This window comes from Sprattus sprattus (assembly GCF_963457725.1).
Source record: "Sprattus sprattus genome assembly, chromosome: 9".
Classification (NCBI taxonomy): Eukaryota; Metazoa; Chordata; class Actinopteri; order Clupeiformes; family Clupeidae; genus Sprattus; species Sprattus sprattus.
The window spans coordinates 30521685-30534137 of record NC_137928.1 but is presented as its reverse complement, the minus strand read 5'-3'; the positions used below and the strand labels follow the sequence as shown (position 1 = coordinate 30534137).

The 12453-nt window shown below is 42.5% G+C and overlaps 1 protein-coding gene across 1 annotated transcript in view; it reads right to left on the bottom strand.

Moving 5' to 3' along the window:
- Positions 1 to 6604: 6604 nt before the first annotated feature.
- LOC308370448 (SPARC-related modular calcium-binding protein 1-like) overlaps positions 6605 to 12453 on the bottom strand; it is a gene marked incomplete at its 5' end in the record, with an annotated part of 15147 nt that continues 9298 nt past the window's right edge. The window contains 2 exons of the mRNA XM_080845097.1: positions 6605 to 6653; positions 9834 to 10141. Coding sequence (XP_080701223.1) covers positions 9850 to 10141 — 292 coding nt within the window. The 3' untranslated portion in view covers positions 6605 to 6653; positions 9834 to 9849. The remainder of the gene's footprint in view (positions 6654 to 9833; positions 10142 to 12453) is intronic.

The following is a 12453-nucleotide window of genomic DNA, read 5'->3' as shown; positions in this document are numbered from 1 at the left end:
CATTGTAGTTTAGATGAACAAAACAAGATCAGATAACCCATCCATTCATTCCCAGTACACCACCTCAATAACCATACATACAATCACATAATGTTTCCATGCACATGAGGTAGCCCTTTTGCATCCACGCTGTTTCAATCATGGGTGTAAAATCTGAAACAGCACCTGCCTAGAAACTATTGACAACGATTCCCAAGAGCAATGCACACTATGCTTTCGATCACTTTGGCTTCATGGTTCCCACAACAACGTGCACCGTCTCTACGCTCCTGTTCATTTCAATTTCATCACTTTTGCTTCATATAAAAGTCCAAAACAAAATGTATTCGGCACCATAACAAGAATACGAACAAGTGCCCGACACAATTCAAACACAACACAACACAACGGAACTACACACACTTACCTAGTTCCCTAATGTATGGTGTTGTTCAAGGCAGGAGTAGCAGCCTGAATGGACATATTGCATCTTTAGTCATTAATAAACGGCTACGGTTATTTTAGCGTTTTTCCCCACAGCTCCGCTCGCAGTCTGTCACTTTGTCACGGCCGCTCTCCCTCTTTCTCACACGAACACACAACACACATAGGCAGTCGCACTCATTCAGTGGCAGCGGGCTGGGTAGGGTGGTCCAGGAGCGCGCACTTCACTGGCTGGACGTCGATAGTGCGCGCACACTGCTTCCGTGCGTGCGTCTTGGATCCCAGGGTTTTTTCTGGTTATTAAATACAATTGGGCAAAGTGATTGGCTGGTGAAATCAACATATCAGGTGCTCACGTTTATATTGCATAGCGTCACACATAGTAAGCTAAAAAATACATTTAATGACAGACTCAGGGTACAGTTGTGAAAATGACTTCAATGGTAAGTGCTTGTAGCCCTATTGGATCCCATGTTAACCCATCAAAGAATCGTGAATAACAGTAGCCTATATAAGTTTGTGCAAATGTGGTAACCTTAAGGTATGGCAGTTCCTCCTATAACTTCCTTACATGGAAGAGAATGTACTTTAGGTTGTAGTACTTTTCACTGAATTTACACATACCAAAATAAGCTTTGATCCACCATAGGGGAGAGTGGGGAGAACTTTGTTTTTAGTCAAGGGAATGTGACATAAATAAAACTAATGTATACAACGCAAGTTCAGGATGTGTGTCTAACTCAGACAAATATGGGGTCAAAGAAAGTGGTGTCATGGCTCAACTTGCCCCATGTAAGGAGTAAGTTCATCCAGCTGACAGGGTAAGGTGAGCCATCCTAGAAAAACTATTGTATTAACCAGATTTTACTGCATCATTCTAAATATAATAATTATTAAATAACCCTTTCTGCTGATTTTGTTAGTTTTCATGAAAGTCGATATTACAACTAATTTGTCCACAGTTCTGAAACTGAAGATGATTTGCCAAGTCTTGAGGATTACAAAATAGAAATGGAAGTCTTATCTTGAATTACATTTTTTTCTTTTGAGGAAAATGTATTAAGATGATTTGTTTCTCACTTTCATTGTAGACTCTCAACGATATGTTGGCATAATTGCAAACTTTATGATATAATGTAACACCAACTTGTCACATAATGACCTGAGTATCTGTATAATCGTAAACTTAGTAGCAAATGACACAAGCACTATCATATCGCATATGAATGGAAATTTGCCTTTTTCAAAATGGCCAAACGAGTGTGATGCCTCTACATCATCCACATAGAGGTAAACAAAAACTGGGGCTTCAAGCACATGACTGTGGAGCTCCTCTTTGTTCTTCTTCTGTCTTTATGTGGCATGACAGTGGTTACGCTAAAATAAGAAATATGTCAGTCATTGATTGTTAGAATGTGACACTAAGTTCAACTTAACTTAGTCTAGCAACCAATAGCTACACTTTTGTCAATTCACTCCCATATTTTACACAAACTGAAATCAATTACTTGTGATATGAGACTGATTACACCTGATGTACCAAAACAATCTTGTTTTTGGAAAGATTTTTTGTGAAAATATATGCTTACACATCCTCCACGTCTTTCTTCCACAGCAAGATGAAAAGACAGAAAAGAAAGAGAAAGAAAAAAATACATTTAGGATCACGTGAGAAATACACAACAATTGTGTATGGTTGTCCAGATACAGGTGGTGTGTCAGCGTACGCACTGGCCAATCCTTCCCCCGTCAGACGCACCATAAACACAAAAGGAGCTCTGCTTTAAATCTCACATTCACTTAGAGCCTTTTCAGCGAAATGGTTTATGTGTGTAGTTCCTCCTTTCTGCTTGCAACAGTATTATTCAGTGGTTTCAGTTCATAAACCCAGTATCTGTGTCACTGCTCTTGAATATTGATTAGTATTGGAACATATATCTTTTGTTAACAACCATCATTTTCAAGACCAATCGTGATAGCATGTGCCTGGCATCCACAATTGCTTCAGAAGCCATTTAGTTCTTAATGTTTCTGTTACCAACCTTCATAAAAAGCATTGTGGTTGATAGAGAAGTGTGAGAAGAGCATGGAGGTTTTGTTAGTGAAAGGGTGCAGAAGCAGTGTGGTTAGTTGGTGGAAGGGATTAGGAACAGAATGGTTGGTTAGTTGGAAGAAGGGATTAGGAACAGAATAGTTGGGTGGTTGGTGGAAGGGAGAAGGAACAGAATGGTTGGTTAGTTGGTGGAAGGGATTAGGAACAGAATGGTTGGTTGGCTGGTTTGTAGAGATGTGGAGGAACTGTGTTGTTGTCTCTATGGTGATTTGCAGCTTCCTGCCTTTATCAGCCTGAAGTTATTAATTGCATGTGATGCAAATCAATATATCGAATAGCCTATGGAGCAAAATTGTATTGAAGATGTTACACAAACTACCTAGATACAGAATCATAAATTAATTTGAGGATGCTACACAAACTACCTAGATACAGAATCATAAATTAATTTGAGGATGCTACACAAACTATCTACATACAGAAACATAAACGCTTAAACAAATCTACTGGACTACTGGACTACCAGTGCAAGACTAGACAAGCTATGTCCTCCAGCCCTCACCTACAGTATTGTCACAAAGATAGCTAATGTTACAGGTGCCTACCCCTGCACTACACATTTGATAGAGGCCCTCTTTTTGAAGCTGTGTTCCCTTTGTTCCACGCCGTGTAGCCATTGGGCTCAGTGCCACCAGTAAATGCCATCACACCTGCCCCCACCTACCGTAGGCCCATCAGCCTGTCCCCCCCTAATCTGAAATTAAATCTCTTCTATCCACAGGAGCTAGTGTCTGCTCCTGGAGCAGTTAGCAAACACTAAGAGCAGAAATACAGACAACCAGAGAAACGTACTGCAGCCATGAGGTATTCAACACTGGGTGTGGGAAAAGAGAAGGATTAAACTATATTTGCAAAAGAGGCCAATAACCTTATCTCAGGAACCATCACCAGAGACTGTAGAAGGCAGCAATAATGAGAGTGTCTGAGAGAAGGGAGCAGAGGCTGTGTGACGATGTAGGGCATTCATGTGGATATGTTCTGTGCATTTATAATGAAAATGTATACATTGCAACAGTTATTTATTAGTGATTACAAATGAACAGTCAATTATTAGTGATTACAAATGAACATGTGATGGAGGAAAGCCAAGTGTACCAGAGGAGGTGAGAGAGGAGATTGTGTTGGAGAACCAGAGGAGGAGTAAAAGGAGATTGTGTTGGAGAAGGAGAGAGGAGGTGAAAGAGGGGATTGTGTTGGAGAAGGAGAGGAGGAGCGAGTGATTACAAATGAACAGTCATTTATTAGTGATTAATAAAAGAACATGTGACAGAGGACAGCCAAGTGCACCAGAGGAGGAGCGAGAGCGGATTTGTGTTGGAGAAGGAGAGAGGAGGTGGGAGAGGGGATTGTGTGGGAGAAGGAGAGAGGGACGCAACACAGTTTCTCATTTCATTTGACATGGAGAAAGGAGGTCAAAAAGTGAATTGTATTTGATGGTGAAAAAGTGTAACAAACAACAGGTTACTAGGTTGGACCAAAATGGGCAAAACCAACCAAAATGGACAAGAGCCCACTATCTGCCACAGTTTTTATGATCAGGCCAGCCATCTGTCCCTCTACAGAATAAAGTACTTCCTGCTGCGGATAGTCCACTCCTCATGCCTTGTCAGGATCCCTCATGTAAAACATGTTCTGTCAGACCCCTGCCTCTTCCAGGCTCGGTCCACACCGTGTGCAGTGAAATGCTGTAGAGGACTGGGTGGTGCTATGGGTGATGGAATAGATCCCAGATGCGTGTCATCTTAAGCCATTACTCAGCCCAGAGCTACTATTACAAATGCATGATCGCCTATGAAATAAACATGGTGCTATTGCATGCTACAATATAATATGCCATTGAGTTGGCATTGAGTTGTCTGAAAGCGGGGAAGACGAGAGAGGTGACGGACGAGGATCTCGCTCGCTGCTAATGAAGACCAGCAGGCCATTACAGCCCTCGTCTCATTTGTCTTTCCAAATCACAATGCACTGGTGTCGAGGGGAACACCGATGAAATGAGAGCTTTTAATTCAATCAATCCGGGGAGATGCCACAGACAAGTGGCTTTGACTGATGCGATTAAATTAATCGTAAGTAGGTGCGAGTCAAGCCGGCTCAGTTCGAATGTGAAAGCAGTGCAGAAGCACAGGACTGCTGTCATATTTACATATGCTTCAAATCTGTAACAAACACACATAACACAACAAACTCCCTCAAGAAGACAGACCCTCCCCCGCCACACACACACCGATGTGCATAGACATACATAGATGTAAAGCTATATATAGTAATAAGAGCAACTCTCATAGTTTTAACACAGCAGCACCCCCTGTTGGTGGCAGAATAACAGGTCAACATGATCTGAATAAAAGAATATTGCATTGGGCATACCCTCTCAAACGCAGTCATATGCAGCTGACCTATTGTTTCCCATTGAGACCCACTAATAACCTAAAGATATGACGCCCAATGACGAATGAAGTGTAGTCCAAAGACATTAAACGTCACAAGCTATCAGTCTTTGCTGCAGACACACACACACACAAACACACACACACACGCACTCACACTCGCGCACACACACACACACACACACACACACAAACAGAAACACACACACACACACACACACACACGCACACACACACACACAGGGCTTTAAGAGCTCAGTCCTCAGATGAAGCGTCTCTTTTAGTCCAATCATTCACCGCCCAGAGAATGTACATGTCACATGTGAGGTGGGACAAAACCCACACTTGTGAGAGGAGGGCGCAGATGCAGGCCTGGTGCAAGGCTGGAGAGATGGGAGTATGCTGCCTCCATGTGGTCATTAGGTGTGGGAATGAAGACAGATCAGGGGGGTTGGATCTTTAGCATGTATTTATTCACCACTGGCTGGTATGAAGCTGTTCTGAGAACAGTAGTTGAGGTGAAACCCATAGGGGTCACACAGAGGTTTATTGTTTTTCATAAGAGGTATTCATTTGAGAAGTAACTGTGGGAGAGCCATATGCTCTTTTGTGTGCATAAAAAAACAGAATGTGTTATGACTGGAATTTTTTTTATCTTCTCAACATTTTAGTCATCTCACCCTGTCAAAAGAAATGTGTCTTTAAACTCTAGATGACTTAGTGGAAGAAGGGCCATTATAAAACAAACAAACTTAGCTTCAAGGCTATACCAGGAAACCTATAAGTCTCTTTCTCTCTCTTTGTATGTGTGTGAAGATGTGAGTGTGTGTGTGTGTGTGTGTGTGTGTGTGTGTGTGTGTGTGTGTGGTGGCAGTTTGGGCAGGGACAGTAAAATGCACTTGAATGCACAGTGCAGATCAATACACAAGGGTGAGCACAGACAGAGCACAAAATGGCTTTCAAAGAGTGACTTCCATGAGGGGGCCATCTGTTCTAGAAACCTCATGAGCTGGATGCTGACAGGGGACTTGAAAGAGGGATGGTTCCTGGTCACAGGGGCGTGAACTCAGAGTGCACCCCAGTGTCACCCGGCACACTGAGGCACATCAGACAAGAAGAGTGAAACCAGGTATTCACTTTAGACAGAACTTCAACTCAGAATCTCGGTATGTGAGACTTTTTAGACATTTGCTTCAGGAATCATTTTCTCAAAACATTGATGGAACACTGATATGCCACTGTGGAATTTCAGAAAAGCACTTGGGAGACTAAGGAGTGTGAGGGCTTTATTCAGGCTGTATCTTATTTTATTTAACATAGGACTCCAAATTACAATAACGTTTCTGAATACAGCAAAACACATATGAACGTAGTATTGATAATTAATAAGTAGATTCAATAACAACAACATTATAACAGAAAACTATTGGAATCATACAAAGTCAGAGCATCGAAAATCAATGGCTTTCAAGAGTACTGGTTCTGACAAACATCTCTGCTGCCATAGAGCCATTATCAGATAAAAGGCATTGTTATTTAGAAAAGCATATTCAATAAAAACAAATACTTTTGTGACAACAATGTTAATATAACATAATAAAACCTCCTCCTTGTTAAAGCTGGGCAATATGGTCCTGGCTGAATGATGATACTTTTGAAGACGGGAGGCTGTATAGATGACAGACAGACAGACAGACAGACAGAGAGACAGACAGACTAGGAGAAAGCTAAGAAAGAAAGAAAGAGGGAATGGATGGGGGAAAAGCAACAAAGGACATATATGTGTAAACCCAATTGTTTTCACTGTGCAACTGATATACTCCACACAGTTTCATAACTGCACATCATTGGCTGCCTGCCCTTTGGCTAGCCTCTGGCTCTGCTCTGCTCCCCTCTCTGACTGCCTGTGTTTGGGTTTCTTCATTACCCCACACTGTCCAGACTGCCCACCCCCCCCCCCCCCCTCGCCCCCCTCCATCCTGCAGTCCTGTCAGATGCACTCATGGGCCAGACTGAGTCATTAGAGCCAGGAGTGGGGAGGGGGGGGGGGAGGGCACTGATCGCTGACAGGGTGGCAATTCTGCTCTGGGTTTATTTTGAAACTTGAATGTAAATAAACACGCAGCTGTATTTTAATAAGTCTGTCACCTGGCCAAGAAAAGCAGCTCCCAAGTGTGCCAGCTCGCGCGAGCGAACCTGCTGAAGGAACAAGAGCCTCTTTTAGCTCTCGTCTCCCTCTCAACTCTGCCCACACGCTTGGATGGAGACGAGGGTGAGCAGCCATGAGAGAGCAAGTGTGAGAGGGAGCATGTGAGGAAAAAGGCAAGTGAAGGAAACAAAAATACAAGGAGAGACAGACTGAGAGTAAAAAATAGAGATGGGTAAAGAGAGCATGTGTGTGTGTGTGTTAGTGAGAGAGAGAGAGAGAGTGAAAGAGAGAAAGAGAGCGAGACAGAGAGAGAGAGAGAGAGAGAGAGAGAGAGAGAGAGAGAGAGAGAGAGAGAGAGACAGACACAGTTTGAAAGCACTGGTACTGGGGGTTTGTGGCCTGTGTGGATGTGTGTAAGAGGTGCTTTGAGAGGTGAGAACACATGCTCTCTGTTCCTCAGGCTTCCAGACAGATCAGCACCTCTTATACCACTCAACATTAGCTCCAGCCGACAGCTCACATTAACTCACAAAATGGACTAAATGTTCAAGGTCACACACTCACATGCAACATAACCTTTAATCCACTATTAAGCCTGCCTGTACCTCATCCAAAGTGTTTGATGTAATCATGGGATCCCAATCATTTATTGTTAGGTAGTAAGCCTAACCGTCAGTTCAAATCTAAAGCCAATTCAATTTAACAGCAGCCTTGTGTCATGTGAGTCAATCAACCAATCAGCTGTGTGAGGTGTATCACTCTGTTCTTAAAACAGTCTTGTTTATGTGTTCACATAGATCAGTGCTATTCAGTATGCATTTAAGAATCAAAGAAGGTAGGTTAAGAGACAGCAGTGGATGTTCTGTTTCATTTGAACACATATCAAGCATCACGGACCCCACACAAACCTCAGCCCAAACTCTATCTTCCTCCCTTCAATGATCCACTCTTACTCCACCCATCAGCTTTACAGTTTTTCCCAATCGTTTTCAGGCATTTAGCGAATCATGGGTCAACTTCATCTAATGCCCACATCTTCCTTGCACAGCAAGAGTCTTCTCTGGCGAATGGGTTAACCATTTCTCATTGCTTTCACACAAATTTCTTTGAGTTTTAACACACTTTTCAAAAGAGTTTACACACTTCTCAGAGAAAGACACAAAACCTAATTGAATAACAGTGTCAACACATTGCAGACACTTAGTACACTTAGACACTTAGTAGGCCTGGCACTGCTCTCTATATTCTAAATATCGTCAGCACCTGTGTGAACTCTCTGTGCAAAACTAATCAAGCAGTTCTCAACCTCTAAAAAAGGGTCAATAGATTGAAGTTGATACTACAGTAAGCATGTATCGATTGGCCACCAGGATTAGGACAAGGAAGAGGTTGTGGTAGAGGTAGAGGGGCCCCTGTCAGGGGATGTGGCATTCGTGTAAGATGCTCAAATTAAATTAGGGCAAGAGTCATTGATCTATATTGAATCATGACCACCATGAGAGAGGCTGGCCAAAGGGTTCTTTCAACCCTGAGCTGTCATACTGTGGTATCAATGTTTGTACGTTCAGCAATGACAATGACACTTTGCTGGCCTTCACAGTCAATATAATGTATTGTGTTTCACTGTATTTGCAATCTTGGCAACAACAATTTCTATACTTTTGTAAAGTATGTTGTCACAATACAATGTATACTGTAGTTTCACTAAAGTTATTTACAACATATACGGTCGAATTCTGATTACTTTACGTAAATTTACAGTATTTACAGCCTATTGCACTATTTTTACAGAATCAACACACTGGCCCAAACTGGTGGCAGGGGGAGATTGTTCACTGCAGAACAGAGTTGACCTTTTCACTGTATATTGAAACCTATCATTTTGACATACAGAATATACATGTAATGTGGAAAAAGGACTGCAATACTGTAAACATTTTGTGTCAGAATCTTTGCCATTTTGTGCAAAGTAGAACAAATGTTACGTAATCAATGGTGTTGACAGGTCCTTGTTTAGAATATATAATATAGTGTTTAGCAATACAAAAACAGAACTACAAAATGTTACTGTATACAAATGTTCAGGTTTCGAATACTTTCTGGCAGTATATTCCTTAAGCAAGAGTGCTCAGTACAAAACCCAAATTGTAGTACGTTGTCAGTGGTAAAATAGTCAATACTGGGAGGGTGTTGCACAAAAGTTGAAGTGATGCTTTCATAGGTTGATATTGAAAGCTGTATTTTGAGTTTTGCTATCCATTGTTAAATAAATGAGAAAACATACATTTTCAATTGAGCACAAATTGTAGGTTTTGAAGGAATTGTTTGGTTTTGAGAAGGTAGTGTCATTCTGCAAACATAATATAGTGTTTTGGTCATTTCAGCTTCAGTTAAGGGCTGTGTGTGAGATGTTTTGAAAAAGTAAACAGTGAATGGAAAAATTCGCCAAAGCGATTGAGAAAAACTGTAAGTCATCCCTCACTCACCTCTCCTGTCCTCCCTTCAATGATCCACTCTTACCCCACCCATCAGCTTTAATTCATCCCTCACTCACCTCTCCTGTCCTCCCTTCAATGATCCACTCTTACCCCACCCATCAGCTTTAATTCATCCCTCACTCACCTTTTCTGTCCTCCCTTCAATGATCCACTCTTACCCCACCCATCAGCTTTAATTCATCCCTCACTCACCTCTCCTGTCCTCCCTTCAATGATCCACTCTTACCCCACCCATCAGCTTTAATTCATCCCTCACTCACCTCTCATGTCCTCCCTTCACAGGCCGAGGCACGTGTTGAGCTCCCCCAGGCTGACCGCTCTGTCTCTGTCCTGGTCGCAGTACTGGGCGAACTTCTTGGCACAGCGTCTTGGTTTCAGTGTCCTGCGCAGGAACTGGCGTAGAGGACGGGCCTCTCGTTCACTCAGCACCCCGTCACCGTCCACGTCCAGCTGCAGGAAGTGCCACTGGAGGGCACTCTCTGCAGCCGCGGGTCCTGATGCTGCAGGGGACACAGCGGCAGACCCAGGGCTGGGAGACGCTGGTGTGGGTCGGCTCTCTTCCACCATCCTAAAGCAAATGACAGTAGTGGAGCTCTTTCAGTAAAGGAGGACTCTAATCTCACATGTATATTGATGACTAAAGCCTTAACGTAATCTGCAGCAGCCAGTGAATTAGTCAGATGTTAAAACTCTGGGCAGTGTCCTTGTCATCATCTTTTGGACTGGAAGAATTATGAATAATTAGTTTAAATAAGGTTAACTTTATTAGCATTCAAGATCATACAAATGTAGTTTCTCCTAGCATGTGTCAAATCCACAATTTCCATGTTTATTTCTATATTTCCATGTCATCAGGTTCTGACTGTGAAAAAGAGAGGATAGAAGAATGCAGATGAATGTTAAATTAAGTGACAAAGCAAATCTTAAATGAATTCCATAGAGATCAAGGTGATGGAAGGAAACCCAGAATTCATCATTCATACACAAAAAAAAACCCGCCCCCAAGACACACACACTCACAATTTACAACGTTTATGTGTGAAAACAATGTCTCTTTTTCCGACCCTATCTGTAATATGTACGTACAGTAGCATGACCAACTGCCCTGACCCAATGGCAATCCCTACTATTGGTACCACAGCAGGCACAGGAAGAGATGAGGGCATGTAGAACATGGAGGGCAGATGCTATGGCTTAGAAACGCTTCCACTTGACACATTTTTTAGAGAACACACTAATCATCTTCTTGGGGTGCATGACAGTCTATATTTATGAACAGCCAAACTTCACAGAGGGAGTCATGGCTCTCTGCCAAGATGAAACACACTCATCAGTGGCTCACTCAGGCACTGGCAAGGCTCTGTGCCCGTAGCAGCATCACCACAGCACAGTAACAGTGGAGTTCCACACATCACCACAGCACAGTAACAGTGGAGTTTTACACATTCAACTCACAACAGCGCTCTTCACCACACCTGACGGACAGCAAGAGACATCTGAGTAGCATTTCAAATAAGAAAGATGATAGTCCCAATGGAAATGAATGAGTGCCTCATAGCAAGACAGACAGTTGAATGATCAGAAAGAGAGCTAGAGATATTTATTTATTTACCAATGGATGAATTAAGTAATTTAACTGAAAATGGATCTTTCTTAAAAATGACAAAACCGGCCGTATCTTCGCTTAAGTGAAAGGTGCTGCTGCCAGTGTTTGCTGAGGTGTAATACCATAGGATTGTTGGAGGTCCTGTGGTAGAGTGTGTGAATGTGTGAATAGGTGTGTGAATGAGTGAAAATGTGTGTGAATAAGTGAATGGTTGTGTGAATGAGTGAATGGGTGTGTGAATAAGTGAATGGTTGTGTGAATGAGTGAATGGGTGTGTGAATAAGAGATTGGGTGTGTGAATGAGGGAATAGGTGTGTGAATGAGTGAATGGGTGTGTGAATGAGTGAATAGGTGTGTGAATGTGTGAATGGGTGTGTGAATGAGTGAATGGGTGTGTGAATGTGTAAAAAGGTGTAAATGAGTGAAAGGGAGTGTGAATGAGTGAATGGGTGTGTGAATGAGTGAATGGGTGTGTGAATGAGTGAATGGGTGTGTGAATAAGTGAATGGGTGTGTAAATGAGTGAATGGGTGTGTGAATGAGTGAATGGGTGTGTGAATGAGTGAATGGGTGTGTGAATGAGTGAATGGGTGTGTGAATGAGTGAATGGGTGTGTGCATGAGTGAATGGGTGTGTGAATGGGTGTGAATGGGTGTGTGAATGTGTGAATAGGTGTGTGAATGGGTGTGTGAATGAGTGAATGGGTGTGTGTATGAGTGAATGGGTGTGTGTATGTGTGAATGGGTGTGTGAAAGAGAGATTGGGTGTGTGAATGAGGGAATAGGTGTGTGAATGAGTGAATGGGTGTGTGCATGAGTGAATAGGTGTGTGAATGTGTGAATGGGTGTGTGAATGAGTGAATGGGTGTTTGTATGAGTGAATGGGTGTGTGAATGTGTGAATATGTGTGTGAATGTGTGAATAGGTGTGTGAATGGGTGTGTGAATGAGGGAATAGGTGTGTGAATGAGTGAATGGGTGTGTGCATGAGTGAATAGGTGTGTGAATGTGTGAATGGGTGTGTGAATGAGTGAATGGGTGTGTGTATGAGTGAATGGGTGTGTGAATGTGTGAATAGGTGTGTGAATGGGTGTGTGAATGAGTGAATGGGTGTGTGAATGTGTGAATAGGTGTGTGAATAGGTGTGTGAATAGGTGTGTAAATGAGTGAATGGGTGTGTGAATGAGGGAATAGGTGTGTGAATGAGTGAATGGGTGTGTGCATGAGTGAATAGGTGTGTGAATGTGTGAATGGGTGTAAATGAGTGAAAGGGAGTG